General features: G+C 41.8%; 2 protein-coding genes across 2 annotated transcripts in view; one reads left to right on the forward strand and one right to left on the reverse strand.

Annotated features, from left to right (window-relative positions):
- Positions 1 to 3,834: 3,834 nt before the first annotated feature.
- On the reverse strand, positions 3,835 to 6,890 carry LOC311223196 (uncharacterized protein). Its single transcript, XM_084307958.1, has 4 exons — positions 6,750 to 6,890; positions 5,530 to 6,089; positions 4,893 to 4,997; positions 3,835 to 4,205 (listed from the first exon to the last, which is right to left on the reverse strand). Exons 2-4 carry the CDS (start codon positions 5,865 to 5,867, stop codon positions 4,163 to 4,165), a joined length of 486 nt encoding a protein of 161 aa, XP_084164084.1. The 5' UTR covers positions 5,868 to 6,089; positions 6,750 to 6,890; the 3' UTR covers positions 3,835 to 4,162.
- A 2,801-nt stretch (positions 6,891 to 9,691) lies between these two features.
- Positions 9,692 to 21,071, forward strand: part of cep63 (centrosomal protein 63) — a 36,239-nt gene continuing 24,859 nt past the window's right edge. Inside the window, exons 1-5 of the mRNA XM_084307642.1 lie at positions 9,692 to 10,070; positions 10,550 to 10,727; positions 16,549 to 16,644; positions 17,209 to 17,331; positions 20,389 to 20,502. Of these exons, the coding sequence (XP_084163768.1) occupies positions 10,030 to 10,070; positions 10,550 to 10,727; positions 16,549 to 16,644; positions 17,209 to 17,331; positions 20,389 to 20,502 (552 nt within the window). The 5' untranslated portion in view covers positions 9,692 to 10,029. The remainder of the gene's footprint in view (positions 10,071 to 10,549; positions 10,728 to 16,548; positions 16,645 to 17,208; positions 17,332 to 20,388; positions 20,503 to 21,071) is intronic.

A 21,071-nucleotide genomic window follows, 5' to 3' on the forward strand; every position in this document is an offset into this window, starting at 1 on the left:
GGCTAGCCAGGCCTCCACAGCTAGCACATGTAGCATGTCCTCTGTCTTCTACAGTAAGTTGTAGCATGGCCTCTGTCTTCTACAGTAAGCTTTAGCATGTCCTCTGTCTTCTACAGTAAGTTGTAGCATGTCCTCTGTCTTCTACAGTAAGTTGTAGCATGTCCTCTGTCTTCTACAGTAAGCTTTAGCATGTCCTCTGTCTTCTACAGTAAGCTTTAGCATGTCCTCAGTTCTCCACAGTAAGCCATGCTAGAGCTGTTGTGAGTTTCAGAACCACTCTGATAAGCGTGTGCTGTGCCGTTTATAATCTGTTACTTAGTCATTTGGAAATGCTACTGTACCAATGTACTTTCATAATCAAAATGTCTTTAGACCAGAGCCACTGCCTGCCTGTCTCTTCAGGGTTGCTACATCTAGGCATTTTTATTTCCTGGATAAAAACGTGGTTTTCTTGGAAACTCTTTTCTAAGAACTTGCAATGCCATTTCACCAGACGTGACACTGTCAAGCTCACAGCCCAGGTAGTTTACTGTTGATTTAGTGGTTATTACAGACCCTGGGCTGAGATGTTAAAACGATCGGTAGCATGTCTATGTTCCCCGGGTCCTATGTTCCCCGGTAGCGATAGATAGTCAGACCACCAGCCCTGATTCCAAACTCTAACCTTAACCAACTTCGAAAGAGGGCCTAAGCTTAACCAGTTCGAAACAAGGCGGACATTAATAATTAATAAAATAATAAAATTTTATAAAATGTTCAATCAATCAATCAATCGGGGAACATAAGACCCGGGGAACATTGGACCCGGGGAACATAGGGATGACCCCAAACAATCTATCCATCCAGATAGTTTCAGAGTGAACCTGTAGATATCGGCTGTAGAGATACAGTATCTGCTGAAGAGATACAGTATCTGCTGTAGAGATCTGCTGTAGAGATATCTGCTGTAGAGATACAGTATCTGCTGTAGAGATATCTGCTGTAGAGATACATATCTGCTGTAAAGATGTCTGGCACTCCTGTGTTTATTAAATATCTGTATTCTGTAACAGGTCAGTGTCAATGAAGCTCCTGTTAAACAAGGCTGTACATGTTCTGTGTCATGAATGCCCTGGTGATTTTACTAACCTCTATTCCAGTTTGACATACAATAAATCTGCCTCTCAACTAGTGTGACTACCGTGTGTCGAAGGGGAACGCTTTTAAGGTGAAAACCACAGTACATCTGATCATCACACATTCCATGCAACAGACCGGCTGCTTAAGAGGTTTCTTGGTGAATAGACCGAAAGGCCCTGAGCAACACAACAACTGTAAACAATCCGTTTCCACAGTGGCACATATGGCATTTCACCTCTCAAGTGTCTGTTTGTATTTTCCTCCCAGTAGTCAAAACACATCGTCATAAAGAATACACAAATACTCTGGCTCAGCTTTCTAGGAAGTAACATGTTTTGTTCCATGAGGGCTGTGCCACCTGAGGCCATGCAAACCCCCTGAAACCAAATCTACATCACAAACACAAGGGGGGGGGGGGAGCTTTGCAGCACCTGATAAATAAAAATACAGTAGGTTGCAATACAACTTTATTGTCCGCATGTCGTGAAATGGGAATTTATCTTTGGCCACAAAATGAAAATAACGACATCATTAAAAAAAAGAAAAAGAAATCAGCAAAGAAGACAATCCTGCTTACGGAAAATAGTGCATGTGTGTGGCAGTGTGACACACTGTATAGTCCACATGCTATATCCCCTGGCCTACGGGCAAGTAGTTGCCTGCATTAACTCACTCTAAACAAATCGGTGTCCACCCATACTAAGGATTTGCATTAGGACCACATTTGGAGTAATGTGGACAAATAAAAACATTTGACTGGTTAGCATTCCTTACGACCCTATTCGTTTCATGCGGGTTGCCTGGCTTTGTGATATATTCCAGGTTGCACCCTTAATTAAAGGGAAAGAATTTGACGTTGCTTCATCGAGAACTTTGACATCGCTCCATCAAGGACATTAAAAGGAGAGGAAATGTGGACCTGAATCAACAAACATCAGCGTTTAGGCAAATTCTAATGGAAATTCCGTGGGTGTAAATATCACTCTTAACAGCCAGTCACGGCCTGTTCCAGTCTGTTTGCCACCAAACCAGCATGACAAGAAAACGACTTTTCACCTCGTGTGTAAACTAGAAACAGAAAACTGGAACAATGCCCCCAGACTGATTGACAGTCGAATACACTAGTAGTGTCCCTGGCTTTGTTTGATTGATTGAAGTTTAATTCAAATATGCAACATAACAAACAAGTACAGATATAGCCTTAAGCCGTTCAAATTTGTATCCGTTCAATAAATTATTATTATTTCTTTTTTTGACATTTACATATTTGAAAAGGAGTGGGAAGAAGCATACACTTATTTAATCCCACCCCTATTTACTCATCAGAACATATATTATATTTACTAATTCATACATTACTAGACTTATATTGAAAACATTTACTTAGTTAACAATACATTTTTAAATAATACCTTATTAATATTTTCCAAAATTGTATTTGTTACCCTGTATAGTTCGTCTAGCCATTTTTTATACATACAACTATACACCTACTTAATGCGGTGGTGTAGTGGTTAACACTGTCGCCTCACAGCAAGAAGGTCCAGGGTTCGATTCCCGCTTGGGGACCAGGTTTCCATGATGCCAGGTATCCAGGTGGGGTATCTCCCAGGCCTTTCTGTGTGGAGTTTGCATGTTCTCCCCGTGCTCGCAAGGGTTTCCCCCCCGATAAGATAAACCCAATGGAAAAACATGCACAACAACAGATCGCTAACGCTGTGGCGTCCTTGACGAAGACGGACAGGAGCACTTGGATTGGCCCTAAGAGAAAGCCATTTTTGTCGTAAGTCCGTTGGAGAATGAGATCTATCATATTATATAATATATCCCTTTATTGATCCCTTGGGGAAATGCAGGCATCATAGCAGCATGGGGGAGGGGGGAGGGGAGGTACAGGTATGGGCAGGGTAATAGTGGAAAGACATAATAGGCAAACAAATATATTTATTTTTCTTTCTCTGAAGATTATCAAAATATGCAGAAGCTCTTTTTTATGTTCAGGGGGTTTGACCTAACCAGGCCACCATATGTGCATATTAAGGATAAGGACTTGTGAAATGGTTGTGTATTTTTTTGAATTGGTCTAATGCGCATGAGGCAACACAATAGGAGAGGCTGTTTCCATCAGTGTTGATCTGACACTCATACTAATACCTTCTAATATGTAATACTTGACAGATGCTCAGTGAATGGAGTTCATAATCCACTTACACGGACGGATGAGTCTTTTGTCGTAAGTAATTGTTCTGTATCATGTCAAAAAATGTAATCTTCACCACATTATAGCGTCCAGGATTCTCCCACTTGAGTCACTTTTATTTTTTTCTTGTCACTTTAATACTCAAGATGTTGTGAATTATTTGGAGGTGAAAGTAGAAAATAATATCAGCCTCTCTAAAGAACATACATTTTGTGGTATATGCTCATTTCAAATAACACTCATCCGTTCTGTATTTACCTTTCAAAATATGAGCACAGTACTCAATATAATTTCTGTCATAGGCCGAGAGAAATGCTAATAAACCCATGTGGTATCACCTCTTGTACTCTAAATTGTACTAAATATCACTAATATTTCACTAATGTAAATAAATAAACAAAAGAAAAATATTTCCCAAAATAGTTTTATTCAATATACAAACAAGTCAAAGTTGACATAAATACAAAAGGCTGGTAATAAATTAAATATGCTATGCAGCTAATGGGCTGTGGGGGGATGTCCTCGCGGGACCATCTGGTAAGAAAGGGGTCTTGGCTACTTCTGGGACGTTAGCTCCAATGGGGACAGCTGAGCCAAATCCCACAGCGCCAGCTGTGAGGAATTAAGTCTACAATAGATAATGGGGAAGACAAGACAGGGGCAACTTTGGCAGTTTGACTGCTTTTCAACAATAAAAAAACAACAGTCTTGTCAGAAACGCATTGACGCTATAGGTTCCAACACGTCTCGGCCATGTTCAAGACTATAGTTTAAATAAATTAAATAGTTTAAATATCCTGAGAGGAAGTGGGACACAGTTGTTGCTCCGTCCCCTTTGTCCTACTAGGTCTCTTCAGTTGAAAGCCTGCGCCATGATTTCATCTCCCTATCGGAAAAGAAAAGAAAACAAATGTATGAGTCCATGTTGTAACAAAGTGTAATCTTCTTGGCATGTGATGATAACACAGTAGGAGTTGCCTGAGCACACACACCCTTGCATGACTGGACCTATGGGACATGTTGGGACAATTGGATTTTTACATGGAACAAGGAGAAATCATTTGTATCTTCACCAGTCATTGTTTCTCACATATCGGGTTACACAAGAAAAAAACATCTCTTTTTTGATTTATTGATTTTTTCTGACAATTTTCATAACCATTAATACAACCAAAGTAATATGTTTGTGTTGTATGTCGAAAAACAATGCCTGATAAGTGTGAATGTGTCAATATAGAAAAATGTACATATTATTTAGTTTTCTCTTGTGCAAAAATCCCATTGTCTCAACATACTTCCTGTGTCCAGCTGTGCGGGGGGGGGGGGGGCGTGGTTAACTTCAAGCCAATGACATTGAGAAATGACTTTAGAACCACCTTCAATATTTCTCAAGATGTTTTGCTCACAAGTTAGTAAGTAAGTAGGGTGTGCATTTCAATGTGGTGAACATATGTTGTTGTGAAACATCAACAGAGCAACTGTGAAATAATAATAATAATAATAATAATAATAATAATAATAATAATAATAATAATAATAATAATAATAATAATAATAAGGTTGTTGAACTTACACATTGCAACCGGGCACAATCTTCTCTTGGTGCTGTTTCGTTAGACTGAACTTCCTGAAGAAGGCTGGGAATTTGAGCTTTGTCTTCGGGTGCCTGGAAGAAGGGCTGAATAGAGAGAGAGAGAGAGAGAGAGAGAGACACTCGTGGGTTATTTTGTTATACAGTATTATTTCAGGAGTAGAGCAAGATGTGCTGTAGGGTCAGAGACAATCTTTTAATATATAGCACTACATCCTAATGGCCACGTTGTCCACGAGTAGCTACATCACACTGCTGTGTCTCTTCAGTATATATTGCATATATTTAGCTTTTTTTTTTTTTACATTTAGTTTTTTTAGATTATATATTAGATTTAGATTATTGGATTATTAGATTATATATTGTAACTATTTATTGTAGAGCAAATATAACAGAGGGCATACCCTCATCTCGCACCTTGTTGCCCATATGCACATGTCCAGAGTTAATTACATTGATTTGTTATATTGTTTACACTGCTATTTTTTTTACTACCCGTACCTCCCCTCCCCCTCCCCCATGCTGCCTGAATTTCCCCAAGGGGATCAATAAAGGAACATCTTATCTAATCTTTATCTGCGTGTATAAGTGTGCACGTGTTCATGCCGCCCGGACGCACCATTCTGCTTGCGACGAGAGCTCCGTCTTCTCCTCGTCCTGCTCCGTCCTCCTCAACTCGTCCTCCGCCTCATCCTCCTCCGGGATGTCCTCCGGGATCTGATCCCACAGCCTGCTGTTGACCCACAGCGCCTCCTGCAGGCTGAGGCCCCGGCCCACGCAGGTGACCCGGCGACACAGGGGACAGCACACGGTGAGGAAGCCTCCCCGGGCCTCGGAGATGGTCTCCAGGCAGAGGGCGCAGAAGGTGTGCCTGCAGTGGAGCAGCCTGGGGATCCGGTCCATCCGCGAGTAGGACAGGTAGCAGACGCTGCACTCCCTCTCCTCGCACAGGACCATGGTCTCTGACCTCCTGAGAGCAAGTAGACTGTGGCCCGAGGCTGGGGGCACTGCTGGATAAAGTGGGTGCTCAAGGTGACCCTTTCAACTGCCCTGGGGGACCGTGCTGCTGAATGGTGTCTGTCTGTGCTGGGATGGAGACTCTGAATGGAGATGGAAAAGCTGCAGAGATGGTTTTGATGGTTGCTGTCCCAGCAGGTTTTTACCCCAGTTTGCTTCCTTCTGTGAATCAAAAAGGTTTTTGCGATGAACATCAGAGTTGTTAGTGAGTCAAACTACAGTAGTCTCTAAAAGTTTTGTGTCTAGATCCCATCACCTGGAAGGATGTTTTGATGGAGGTCGCCTCTCCTTATCCAATCTGGAAAGCTGTAGCTTGTCTTCATTTTCACCCAAGCCCCCAAAAAGTTGTTTATGAACCTACCCCTTACCTTAACCCTATTCATAACTATTCCCACTACCTACAAATTAAAAATGTATTTCAAAACGTCGATGGGATCTGGACACTGCCCTATAAAGTCTCTTCACACCTTTTGATACATTTGAAACAATTGCATAGTTTATTAGAGTCTATTGAACTGTTAAGAAAGACTAATGACCAGAGGTGAAATGTCAAACTTAAGAAACACATAACGAAGAACACTCAAACGCGAAATGTCAGGGTATAGAGATTAGCATAATTGACTCCTAGCAAATCAAACACATTGTCCATTCAATTCCTCATCAGTAAAAGTAGGTCAACAACTATCAAATAGAATAAATTGACAATTTCCATTCAATTAATCTAAGTAGGCTTCTAAACACCACGTCACCAGGGATAGGTTTCCACTAGTAATCACACAAAACTATAGACAAGGACTATACAGTATAAGTTAACATACTTACAATTTGCAGGTGAAATATTCCAAGCTTCAACGTGAGATTTCTGTAGATCTATTTAAAGAAATGACTATGTGTGATGCAGCACAGGTAGGCTACACAAGAGAAACTAGAGAGAGAGAGACACACACAGAGACAGCCCTGCTGCTGTCTGTTAAAAGCTTGTGTGTGGTGTGGTGTGGGGGGCGGTACGGGGCTGTCTCTCTCTTGTTGTGGGGCAGGCCTAACCAGCACAACAGCTGCGGCAGCAGGAGGAGGATGGCCAGAGATGGCCCGAACACCCCACGGTGATCACAAAGGACGGATCACTAGCCTCCGTGGCTTTGGACTCTCAGGCTGTCTGGATGTCAGCTGATTCCCTTTGTTTTGAGAGGGATGACAGAGGGCAGGTGGGGAGAAGGGGTGGGGGCGGGTTGGGTATAGCGCAAACAGTGATATCAAGCATTTTTTACATGTTCAAATAAGGACCACTCAGATCATGTGTTCTAGTTTCTGTTGTTGTTGATGCAATGATGTGGTGATCGAGGGCGTAGGAGTCGTTTCTGATAAAACAGCTGCCGAGACAGAGGAGAAATACTGCCCCCTGATGAAAACTAAAATATGTACACCATATAGTCATAAACAATGTCATATTATGCAGGGACATAAATAAGCCATGTAGTAAATAGAAATGAAAAGTATATGTAGCCTATTAGAAACATAACATTTGATACATACCGGTAGATATAAATAGCTTTTTTGTTGTGTTTTTCATCTCCCTATTCTTTGCACCGGCTAGAATGAAACCACACATGCGAGTCTATGATGTGTAAAGTTTTGGATCGCCCCAAAAGACTGGCCTCCACACTAAGCTGGGGGTCCCAGAGTCTGAGCAGAGCCTGCTCCAGACCACCCTATCTGTGATCTGAAAATATATTTAGTTTTGATTGATTGATTGATTGAAAATGTTATTAACAGATTGCAGAATGGGTACAATACAGTACAGCTCAATACACATAATTGTTAAGGGGATGCAGACCAGAGAAAGACTTTCGTCTCGTTTACATCAGGGTCCCCCATTTTCAATTCATCATAACATATTATGACATACATGACATACAGATAGACAGTACTGCTACATCTATACATTTATGACATACCAGATTTACAAATACTGTTTGTGATACAAGAAGAGTCTAAAAAAGAGAGTATACATTTGAAGAAACTGTACATTGGAGGAGGTTGGTAGGTAGGAGGTTGGTGGGTGGTGGGTGGGGTGGAGGGGTTGGGTTGGTGGGGTGGGGTGGGGGAAGGGGACGACATTGGAGGTGGTGGGGTGTGGGGTGGGGAGGTGGTGGGGGTTTTAGTTGTGATTTTAGCATCTGTCATTATACTCTGTTGGTGGGGACATGACAGTGAAGAAAGTGAACTATAATTAAGAGCCATTGTTAAACATTTCGTCATTGTGTTATATTTATATACTAATGCAAACATGTTTGAATTATAACATGGTTTTGCCAGACACTCCATCAAGGCTAGAAGCACCATTCGAATTGTTATCACTATTAATAATAGAATACCATTAATGTGCACTATTATCTACGGTAACTTGTAGCCTGGTGGACCGCTAAGATTCTATAATCACCCTTAACGGTTCCCAAGGTAACTGCCGTCTGCCGTAGAAATATAACTCAAATCGTTCCAGAACGTAAAAAGGTTGGGCTCGTCCGGGATTTGAACCCGGGACCTCTCGCACCCAAAGCGAGAATCATACCCCTAGACCAACGAGCCACGCTTCCTGAAACCAATATGTCGAGTTTTATCATGTCTACAATTCGTCTTATTACCTAGAAAGTAAACGTTCTTATTTTGTAAACGAATTTTACCTACCTATGATTTTCTCAAACAAAGACTATTACCTGATCTCCAATTTCATCTAAGGATCAAAAATTGGGCTCGTCCGGGATTTGAACCCGGGACCTCTCGCACCCGAAGCGAGAATCATACCCCTAGACCAACGAGCCACGTGCGCAGTTTACGGCAAAGCCCATAATTGATCAGTTGACACCACGGCGCAGAAGTCTTGTAGTCTATTGTGAAATATGTTTCGACGGTGTTTTCAGTTCGTGACAATGAAATGCCTCCCGTATAACACTTCTCGTTAGCACAATGTCTCGCGGTTTGCATCAGTGTAATTGTATGGTCTATAGACTACCGCAACATTTCCGGTATTTGGGAGAGATCACGGGTATCATTGGTGGGAGCCAGTGAATGAATGTTGATTATAGCCTTCATTCACGCGCTCCCTTTCCTCCCTCACGAGCTCCGTGTAACGCGGAAGTGGGAAGTGCTGCAAGTGCAGTGGTCTGCAGTGGTGTGTGGGCTCTGAAGCGAAAGGGTATCATATCTGATTGATTGAAAATGTTATTAAACAGATTGCAGAATGGGTGCAATTCGAAACTGGCCCATGTAAATGTCCTAAGCCAACCCCCTCCAATGTACAGTAAATTACCTAGTATGGTTTTGTCAATATTCCAATGTACAGTTTTGCTTGTACAGTTGTACAGTGCCCCCCCCCCAACCCCTTCATACATACCAGATTTGCAAATACAGTACTGTTTGTGATACAAAAAGAGAGTATACAATATACATCAACTAACGCTAGGCAGGTAGATTCACTAGTTCACTGAAACTGACTAAATGAATTTGACACCAAGCACATTTTACTAGCCGCGCGTCTGTGGGAATCATATCTCTGATACATCTCAGAATTAGAATCGATAGAATTGCCGGTACACTTAAGATGGCCGCCATGTCTCATTAACTGTCATCACTGGTAACCTCACGCGGTAGCCATTTTAGGTGTACCACTGGAACGAAGTTAGTTCTATCTATTTGTTGTAGTTCTATTATTGTAAAGTTGTAAACACACAGGCTAGATAACCCTAACGACAGTTCAACTAGCTAACTGCCGTTACTTGGCTAGCAGCGACCTTGGTTTGCGATCACGCCATTCAAACTAAACTTATTAACGTCAATGAGGTGGTTTGTTAACGATATATCGTGCTATATTTAACGTTATTCGGCTGTTGCTGGTGCAAGTCATGGATAAGTGAGCTTTAACATTAACGATAGCTAGCTGACGTTAGCACAACACAGTAGCTAAGTAAATCGTAAGTTACCTGTACCCTGTTGTATTTTGATTGTGCACTTTCAATAATAACAAAAAAGTGCTTTAGGTACGTTGGTTAACTTCAACTTGTCAACGTATTGGGCACGTCTGGACAACTTTGACTTCACCCTGCAAATGGAGGCCGCTTTGGGATCATTGCAAAGCCATGATTTGAGGTAACGTTGACGACACTGGCTGACAAACGGTGGATTGATTGAAAACTTTAATTAACAGATTGCAGTACAGTAGTACAGTACAGCTCTGTGGCGAGCTCTGTAGTTTGGAATCACCAGTAGCTAACAATATTATGATATGACCAGTGTTACTGGGTAACAGTACTGTATATTTGCATATCATATATCACAAATGTAACAGTACTATACCTGTATGGCCCTATGCCATAAATGTCATGATGTCATGTATGTCATAAATGTCACTATGAATTGAAAATGGGGGACCCTGATGTAAACAAGACAAACGTCTTTCTCTGGTCTGCATCCCCTTAACAATTGTATGTATTGTGCCGTACTGTATTGTACCCATTCTGGATCTCTTAAATAAAGTTTTCATTCATTCACCACAATGTTTGGTGTTGGTACAGAGTAATTAGCGCGACCCCACTGACCAGCAACAACGATGTAATGATGTTTTCCAGCTCTGTCCTCTCATCGTGTGAGCCAGAGCTCCAAGAGTTGATGCGGCAGATTGACATAATGATCAATCATAAGAAGACCGAGTGGGAGAGTGAGATCCAGGCTTTGGACCTCCGTCTGCACAGTGGAGAGGAGGAGCTCTTGTTATCGAGGAATCTTATTGAACAGAAAAATTCCGAGGTACAGTAGAAGATCCTCCCTGTACTGTACATTCATATCTTTTTCGGTGACACACAACTGTTAAGTTGTAAATGTCTGAGTTTTTAATAACGTTTGATTTCTCATTCTTTGGATTGACCCTGGAAGATGCTCAAGGTCAGAGAGGCTGTAGTGTCTCTGTTACACCTCCAAGGCTCTGGTTTTCGGATGTTGAAAGTGATAGTGGAGAGAAAATTGTTGCAGGTGAACCAGACTAATTTGGCACAATGGTTACACAGTTACACAGACGCAGATTAATTAGGCCTAAACCTAGTCCTAGCCCTGATTCGGGACCCCACTGCTGTTTTACATAAGACCACATCAGCACGGTCCAGATTCTGGGCTGAACCTAGACTAAATATTTGTTGTCAATGATGGACTCCATTGATGAAAAATCCCTTAAAGGTGCACTATGCAGTTTTGGAGGAGGGGGATTTGTTTGCAGAGCCTGCAAAAGATATTTACTGCAATTCTTATAATTATTCTATATGTTATCATCAATACAATCATAAAAAAAAATCATTTTAAGCCAATGTGAACCAAACGTAAATCTAGAATATGTGTGTTAACACAATTGCGGGCCCTGCCTTTGTAAACAACAGCAATGAAATAGTAACTTTTCAGGTAGCTTTCTAGCTTCAAGCAGTGTTCCAGGGATCCAATAGTTTGTGTATTCAGTTATGAAAATGTACATTAGAAATTATTCACTTCTCTGACTCTCACAACTACATACATAGTGCACCTTTAATCTAGGATTAGGTTTAATCACTGTATGTGAAACTGGCCAGTTGTGTTGCGTCAATGCATGTGAGGTTTTGGTTCCCTTCATGCTTATTAAGTGTGTGACTGCTAAAATGAATGTGGGGTTCATGATGCCCTCTGTTGTGTTGAGTAGTGAAAGCTAATCTAGAGCTTAACTCTTTATTTGATAACAGAGTGGAGCGTATTACTGTATAACAAAACAGAAGGCATGGATTGATGCTTTGCTACTCGGTTTTAAATAATTTGATTAATTGCCTAAGGAGAGAGAGGTGAGGATGGCACAGCAGCTGATCAGCATCTACTTTGATCAAAGAACTATCATTTGATTATGTAAAGGGTGAACGAGATGGCTTGATTGAACAGGGATTTTCTCAACAGGGTCTCATCAGAAAAACGTAAATAATGTACTAATTGACCACAGGAAAAAATGTAAAGGTACATAATGTACATTATGTTATAGCCATAAGTAATATATTTACATCTTGTATAAGTAATATATTTATGTTTAGTATTGGCAGAAGACCAAAACAAACCGAGATCGGGAGTCGAACCAACAATGATTGTCGCGGTCGAGTGCTCTCACCACTAGACTACTGACTACTGTACGGTCATCACATCCCGTGACGACACCCACCCAGGATGCGATCCCCCTCTGCGTGCCCCCCTGTCTCCCTATCTTCGGCCGGAGTGATGACTGGAGTGCTGGACGTCCCGTGATGACACCTACCCAGGATGCGACCCCTGCTGGCCCCTCTGCGTGCCCCCTGTCTCCGGCTGTCTCGTGGTGGTGGCCGGAGTGTTTGACGTCCCGTGATGGCCGGGGGGATGCAGCCCTCTCTGCGTTGCCTCCTGTCTCCCTGTCTTTGGTGGTGGCCGGAGTGTGGAACGTCCCGGGAGGACGCACCCCTGTGCCTCGGCTGGAGCCGCTATCAGTTCTATCTTTAATCGTATAAAATGTTCAGTTGTTATCACTATCGGCTCTATATTTAATTTTTCAAAATGTTCAGTTGCTATCGCATGCACTCGTCTGTGTTTCACTACACACATGGGTGCATGCTTTTTGAAAAGCCCTCGTTTTCAAGAAAAATATAAATATTCCATGATAATCGCCCTTTACCGGAATATTCTAGAATACACAAAAACAGTCATTTTTCTGCCTATTTATGAATCGTTTTCAAATAAACGCTAGATTATCAATAGTATATGTGTACGTATGCACGCTATATAGGCGATCTGAAAAATCTATTCTCTGATTTCCTCAAAGCGATCGCGCACAAACAGACACATCACACATAGGGCAAACGCTGAGATCTCAGCGAATACAACTCTGATTATCCCAAGACTTGTAAAATAGATTCCTTACCTCAGATCAGATTTTCTCCAAAAAGATCATTCCAATTCCTGATTGCCATTCCAAAAATCGATCGCTTTTATTGGTCCAACGCTACATACTGTACATATGTATTCCACGCTGTTCTGAGGCTCCACAATGAATCCGATCGGCTCGGGTTACATGCCTGAGAAGTAAAATGTGGATTCCGGATTTTTCTTTTCTCATCCATTTTCATTGAGTCCATTCCAAAAGGGTGCATTACCATCTGGGAGACGATAGGGGTCGGTTTTTTCCACATGTGAGCTCCTACAGGGGCTGCATACCAACGGGAGACTCGTTGATGAAATATGAATTCAGATCGCTAATAAAAAAATAAAACGCTAATTGTCGTCGTGGGCATTCAGGCATTGGGCTGATGAAACGTCTTATCACGTTTTGGGCATTGAAAGTGTTAATGCAACATGCAACACTAATATCACCGACATCTAAGAAGGGAGATCCCCCCCTTGAATTGGCCCTTCTAAGGTTTCTCACCTCCACATTGCCTGTGGTGCATTTTTTCCTAGTGTTAGGTTTTAGTGAGTTTTTCCTTACCTTCGCGTGGGGTACGTCTGGGAGTGTTGCATGCATGCATGCATGCATTTTGAGCTTATGGACCTTATGGTATTCTTGTTTTTTTATTGACTTACTGTGTTACTGTTTTTTTTTCCTTCTTGACTTGTTTAACACTTTCAGTGCCAGGCCGTGTTTTCCTTTTTACCCTGTTGATGCCACGGTCCACGGCCCATGTAACATTAATATCGCCTAATCTATGTTTTAAATTATGCTATGTGTCTAATCTGCCCATCGCTTATCAAAGAATCATTTTCCAGTCAACATTGGCAAAGCAGATTGTGTTTTTATCGCTTCATTTCCTTTTTATAGCATTTTGAAAACCACTCGGTTTCGAAGAAAAAACAACACATTCCCTGATAAACGCCTTTTACTGGAATATTCCAGAACGTTATCATTTGTCTGTCTATTTATCAATCATTTTCAAATAAACGCTAGATGGTCGATAGTATATGTGTGCGCAGTTGCGCATGCACGCTCGTGCTGTTCGCTGATAATCGCTGCTATTATTTCCTCATGGCTTTTACAGTCAAACAGCCATATCACATATAGTGGAAACGCTTATATCTACATGAAAACGAGTCTGATTATCCTAACACTGATAACATAGATTCCTTACCTGACATCAGATGGTATCCAAATGGTATATTCCAATTCCTGATCACCATTAGAAAAAATCGATAAGTATATTGATCCAACGTGTGTACAGTATAACCCATGCTCGCCGCGGCTCAGAGGCTCCAGAATGAACTCTGGTAACTCCGGCTGCATCAGTGGACTGGAAAATGTGGACTGGAATATTTTTTTCCCCCCATCCATTTTCATTGAGTCCATTCCAAAAGGGTGATTTACCATCTGGGAGACGATAGGGGGCGCTTTTTTCACATCTGGTCGCCGGCGGCCCCTGGATCTCCAACGGTAGGCTCGCGTGATGCAATATGATTTCAGATCGCTAATAAAAAATTAAATAAAAAATCCAGAGAAAAGCTGTGACGTGGCTTTCAACGTCACAATCGTAAACCCGAGATTAGCCGTGAGTGGCGCTCAAAGTGTTAACACTTTGACTGCCGGAAAACGCTTAAAAGCGTCATTCCCGGCCATGCTCAAGTTGCCGGAGGACGCTTTACAGCGTCCTTATATCAATATTTCAAAAGTCTGCGATCGGATTCATATTTCCCCTCTGCTGGCCTGAGATCCACCAGGAGGACCCACTGAGCTCTCTGGCGGTTCAGGAGCGCCATCTGGTGGCTGATCGGCGCAATCGCTTAACAGGAAGTGCTATGGAGATTGTGCTGGTCGGCCGTATTACTTCCGGGCACTCGCTATAGGTTCCGGGACTCGATCTCGACACACTACATAGCGATCGATTGCCAATAACTCGATAAACAACATGATTTGGACGTATATACCATTATACAAGCTGGAAATGGACCGGGTAAATCTACATCCCATAATGATAAAATTTCTACTCTACGATGATCGCCCAACGGCGCGCGGAGACTGGGGTGAGTTTTAGCGTGTAAAATTACCGTCTTCGATACTAACTGCTATGATCAACATTTGACCCACATTAGATGATTGGTATAACGCTGCCCACGGAATTATAAACGCCCCCTAGCCCATCCGGTCAACATCAGATGATGTGTAGTAACTTCTAGAAGTACGTCTAGTTGGAATTTTTTATATCGCGCTGATTGCCATAAAACTGTATTGCATCATCAATATAATGCATTTGGGGCTATAGATCACGTTCTGGAGAAAGCTGCAGAAAGAGATGAAAACATACTTATACATTAGACCATACTTTACTATGAATATGTGAATGAAAAAGTTTAACCTTGCTACACAATGAACAATACATATAGGACTTTGAATGGGCCCTAATAATGGCAATGTAGCAATATAATTTAAAAAGTTATAGCCATGCAAAGAAGGGGTACTTCTCCATAGACAAATAGAGCCGGCAACCTATGGTATATCATGAATTTAACCCATGGCAACCAAAGTGTTAAAGAAGACGTGTCTCTGTTAAGCACTTTGAGCTGCATTCCGTGTATGAAAGGTGCTATATAAATGAAGATTATTATTATTAATACAAACACAGCAACAGGGGTGTAAAAAGTACCCAGAAATTATACTTAAGTGAAAGTATGGGTACCGTCTCAAAATCATACTCAAGTAAAAGTCAGAGTATCTGGCTAAAAACACACTTGAGTAAAAGTAAAAAAGTTTCTACTTTGAAATGTACTAAAAAGTCAAAGTAAAAACTTTTTTTCTGACTGTATTCTTATGATAGCGGGTGTTTAATCAAAGATCCCCGCTTCCTAGTTTTTTCTAAAAACTGTTTGTAAAAGTACAAGTATACAAACCTAATATAAATACTAGAGTAAAGTACAAATCCCCAAAAACAGTACTTAAGTATTGTAACGAAGTAATACTAAGATGATGGTTCGTTTGAATGTTTAACGGTTATGGTTAAGAATATGGAGTTATGGTTAGTTTAAGGTAACAGTGTGATTAAGGTTAGGGCGAGGCTATAGGAAAAGGGTCCTGGTAGTCTTGAGATAAAGGCACTTGTCTCCCATGTGAGCTCCCTCGGTTCGTTCCCCAGCAACATTTTATGAACTTTCTGAAAACATTAAAAGTAAAAATTATGGGGCGCCCCAGTGGCGAACCACATAGCGCGCTCAGCTGCGACACGGCCGACCCGGGTTCGACTCCCGAACCCGTCGTTATTTGCCGAATGTCTTCCCCCCACTCTGTCTCCCATTCCTCCTCTGTCTCTCTCTACTGGACTGCCCAGTAGCAATAAAGCGATAAAACGCCAAAAAATCTTTAAAAGTAAAAATTATTTGCACATGTAATATATGTACTTATTTTGTACACAATGTACATTCTTGTAAATATGTCAATATATTACTCATTGGCTATAACATAACATACAATATGTAACTTTTTCCTCTGGTCGATTAGTACTTTATTTACATATCTTAAGTGAGGCTCATTTTCTGCATGGCGGCGGTGTTATTGACATGCTTTGCATTGTAATCAGGATCTTGACCGCTTTTCGTCATGTCTCGGCTTCACTGACGATAGGTCGGATCACTCCGCAAGCAGCTAGAAGACGTCCAAGTTGGCAGACAAGAGCTCGTCGCCAAGTATGAAGAACAGTTACAGCATGTCCGTGATGAGGTGAGAGAACATTTTACATTTAGTCATTTAGCTGACACTTTTATCCAAAGCAACTTACAAACATGTCACCAGGAGGGGAACATCTCTGGCAGCTAAGGGTCAGTGGCATTGTTGGTTAATAGTATCAAGCTTGAGTGTTACACTATATGAGTGCATAGTAGTATAGACATATTAGCATGATAGGTAGTAGTATAAGTTTATCAGCATAGTAGTAATGTACATAATAATAAGGTTATTTTTTCCCTTATTTTTCTTATTTGAACATTTGATATGCCAAAGTATGACATACCCTGTCTTACAGACTTGTAAAATGCATTCGAGATGTGTTTTAGTTTATAGCTTATTTAGGTTATAGTTTGTATAGATAGAGTATATGTTGTGTATTATGTTTACTACGGTTGAGGAGCTGGGGGAAAACAAGCATCATGTTTTTCTCACGTATGTATTGTACATTTAAAAAAGCTGTGACAAGAAAATAATATGAATCTGAGAATAAAGCTGTCCATGGCTCTGCAGAAATGCTGAAACAAGCTGTATAATACTATATTTTCTTTCTCCATGCAGTTATCTAAATTAAAGCGTGGTTATCAGAAGCTCCAGTTGAAACAGCAGAAGGAGAGCCACGGAGTACCAAAGAGTAAAGAGGCAGAACGCTCGGAGGTGACTCGCCTCAACGACAAGATAGAGGTACAGTTTGATTGATTGATTGATTGAACATTTTATTAACAGATTGCAGAATGGGTACAATACAGTACAGCTCAATACACACAATTGTTAAGGGGATGCAGACCAGAGAAAGACTTTCGTCTTGTTTACATCAGGGTCCCCCATTTTCAATAAATCTTAACATATATGACATACATGACAGACAGTACTGCTACATCTATACATTTATGACATACCAGATTTACAAATACAGTACTGTTTGTGATACAAAAAGAGTCTAAAAAAGAGAGTATACATTTGACGAAGAAACTGTACATTGGAGGAGGTTGGTAGGTGGGTGGTGGGGGGGAAACTACATTGGAGGGGGGGGGGGGGGTAACTGTACATTGGATTATCGACGAAACCTTACTTGGTCAAAGAAGGGGGTCTCGTGTATTATTGGGTTTAATAGGACATTTATTGTACATTGGAGGGGGTTGCGTTAGGACATTTACAGGGGCCGGTTTTGAATTGCAGTCTCTCGTAGGTGCTCTTTGAGAGTGGTTTTGATTCAAGTGGGTAGTGATTCACATTCCTTTACAGCTGTGGGTAGGGCGTTCCACATTGTTGTGGCATAATTGCGAAACGTGTTTAGTCCCTTGTTTGAGCCGAATCTGGGTTTAACATGATTTGTGGAGCTCCCTCTGGTGTTGTGGTCGTGGTATTCACTGACCTTTGGGAAGTATTTTGACATGTACATGGGTACCTTAGTCGTGTAGTGTATCTTGTAGACCAGGCCCATTGCAAGTTGCTGTACTCTGTCGTCTACTCTAAGCCATCCTAGGTTGTCAAAGTGGGCAGGGGTGAGGTGGGTTCTAGGAGTAAGGTCAAGCAGTAGTCTGACCAGTTTGTTTTGTGATGTTTGTAATTTTGTTTTTAGCGCCTTTGAGGTGCTTTGGTACCATGAGGTGCAAGCATAGTCGTAGTACCCTTGATTGAGTGCTCCTGCCAGAGTCTTCAGGGTATTCTTGTTTACCAGAGAGGAGATCCGGTACAAGAATCTAGTTTGTTGATTGACTTTTTTTATTACATTTGATGCCATTTTGTCACAGGAAAGATTTGCCTCTAGGATGGAACCTAGGTATGTAATTTCATCTTTCCTTGTGACAATATTGTCACCCACTGTAACTGAGAAGCCGTCTGTCTTGCTGAGTTTGTTATTTGAACGGATGAGAATGGACTCTGTTTTACCCAGGTGTAATGATAGTTTGTTATCAGCGAGCCAGATGCAGATATTTTTTCTCCTTTTTTTTTCAAATTTTCTCCCATCCCAATTACCCGCTGTGCCAATTCTCCCCTCCCCTGTCTTGAACGTTGCTCGCATATGCCCCCCACTGGCCGGTTGTAGGGAGGATAGAAGCCTTGCATCACGTGTCCCCTCCGATACACGAGGAGGCAGCCTGTCACATCTTTTGCGAGGTCTCATTGGCGAGGTGTAACGTGTGGGAGGCTCACACTACCCCCGCCATTTCCTGTCTCTGCTGTGCAGGCGTCCCCAACCGACCTGTAGGAGTCGCTGTCCACAATGTCCAGATTACCACCCATCGACTTCCACCCGCTAACTCTGCCAATTGAGTTAGTATGACGACTGGCCCAAGCCGGAGGCAACGCCGACAGCCGGAGTCGAACCCGGTGTCTCTTGCATTGGTGACGAGCGCAATGTCCGCTGCGCCACCCAGCCGCCCATAGCCAGGTGCAGATTCTGCCTAGTTCAGAGCTGAGGGTTTTTTCAACCTGTAACTTGTTCTTGTCAGAGACCAGCAGGGCTGAGTCGTCCGTGAACAGGAACAAGTTGCAGTCACAAGCTGACGACATGTCATTTGCATAAATTAGGAACAGTCAAAGTCTTGTCTAGAGTAGCCTCACGTAGCCATACCTCTTTCTCCACACTACGTTAGCGCTGTGCCAGCTTCAGAGAGAGGTCTGGCTGAACCTATTATCATTCTGGTATAGGGGAAAAACACTGGCATGTTTGTATTTCTTCAAACCAGGGGTTCTCAAACTTTTTTATACCACGACCCCATTTTATTTACGATTTCTTTTGGCGACCCCACACTTAATGTATCGCGTCATTTCAACGTGGAATTAAGGAATATCAAAATAAAAGCACACGTTGAACTTGATCATGCATATTTATTAGAAATATATTTCGAATATATTTATTAGCACTATGTTATCAATACACATTTATAAAACAAGGCATATTTAGCCAAAATATCTTGCCAGAACATAGAAAAGTTATTTTTTTACTTGCCAATGCGCGACCCCACTGTCACCTACCCACGACCCCACTTTGGGTCGTGACCCGTAGTTTGAGAACCGCTGCTTTAAACCAATCACAATCAGCCCAGGACGCAGCAGTGGTGCCCTTGCAAAATAGTGTCGCAGATGGTAGGAAGGGGAGGAGAACTCCGACTGAAATAGTCGGCCAATGGCAATGCTTATACCCACAGTCTCATGGCACTGATCCAGACTGGTCTGAAGAGAAGTCTGTTCACTCTGCCGCTATCTAGGTAACAAGACCAGAACCCTTTCACTTTTTGAATGGGGAGTCATCTGTATTTTAATAATCTGTTGTTTTTCTTTCATATTTGAACTGTAGTAAATTACTGACGACACACAATGGTCAATTTGTTCAAAACTTGGACTATTTTGTCATATAAAAAAAATAAATGTTTCCACTCAGACCAGCCTCTACACATGCACCATACAGTGGGGCCTGCCATAAGAGTCCCTAGTTACCATGGCAACCACTCACTGCAATTCCCAACTATTTTCATTTGAAACATCTTTAGATGTAGTACATTCTTAATGTACCCAACATAACACATACATCACACATTTAATTATTTCCTCTGAATGTGTTTGTTTTGTAGCAAGTGATCAATCTTCTTTAGTCTTCTTATATTAGACTACAGTGTTAGTGGTTGTTCCAACTCTTTCTATTCCCGAGTGTGCCTCTCTCTGTGCAGCCACACACTGCCATCTACTGGTTATGTGGTGAACTGTCATTTCTAAAAAAAAAAAAAATCTTCTCAGGAGTTCCGCCAGCGCTCTGTAGAATGGGAGCAGCAGAGGGTGCAGTATCAGAAGCAGCTGCTGTCACTGGAGGCCCAGAGGAAGGCCATGGCAGACCAGTTCACCCATATGAAAGTAATAACATGAATACGTGACGCCAATGTTTACAGAGAGTTTTATGTTAACATGATAAACTCAAAACTTGTCATCCGACCTCCAGTCCCAGGGGCCATCTTGGCAGAACGAGAAGGGGGAGAGGAACTGCTCTGTGGAGCTCCAGCGTCTGTGTGTTTAGTATTCAACAGGGTTCCCGTGGGGTCTTAAAAAGTCTTACATTTAAAGGTGCTATAGATAAAAATTGTATGTAGAGTAATAATTTCAATCAAATAATAAATCTACAGAGCTTTTAGAAAGGTGCGGAATATTGCTTTCCCCCCAAAAAAGCGATTGAAGAAAATGTGCAGGTCCAAAAACCAAAATGAATGTTGTTGTTTACATGTTGCAAGCATGTATCCCCTCCCTACTTCCCATTTCCCCACGTGGAATGCACCTGATTGAATAAATGACATGCTGGTGCGGTGCTCTAGTGTGACATTTAGTGGCTGATAACTATCTCAGCTATATAACTATAGATAAGAAGGGTCATCAAAGAGAAGCCGCCTATTCTCTGTCCTCGCTCCACAATGGTGGAACGAACTTCCCAC

This window comes from Notolepis coatsorum (assembly GCF_963971535.1).
Source record: "Notolepis coatsorum genome assembly, chromosome: 2".
In the NCBI taxonomy this organism is placed as follows: Eukaryota; Metazoa; Chordata; class Actinopteri; order Aulopiformes; family Paralepididae; genus Notolepis; species Notolepis coatsorum.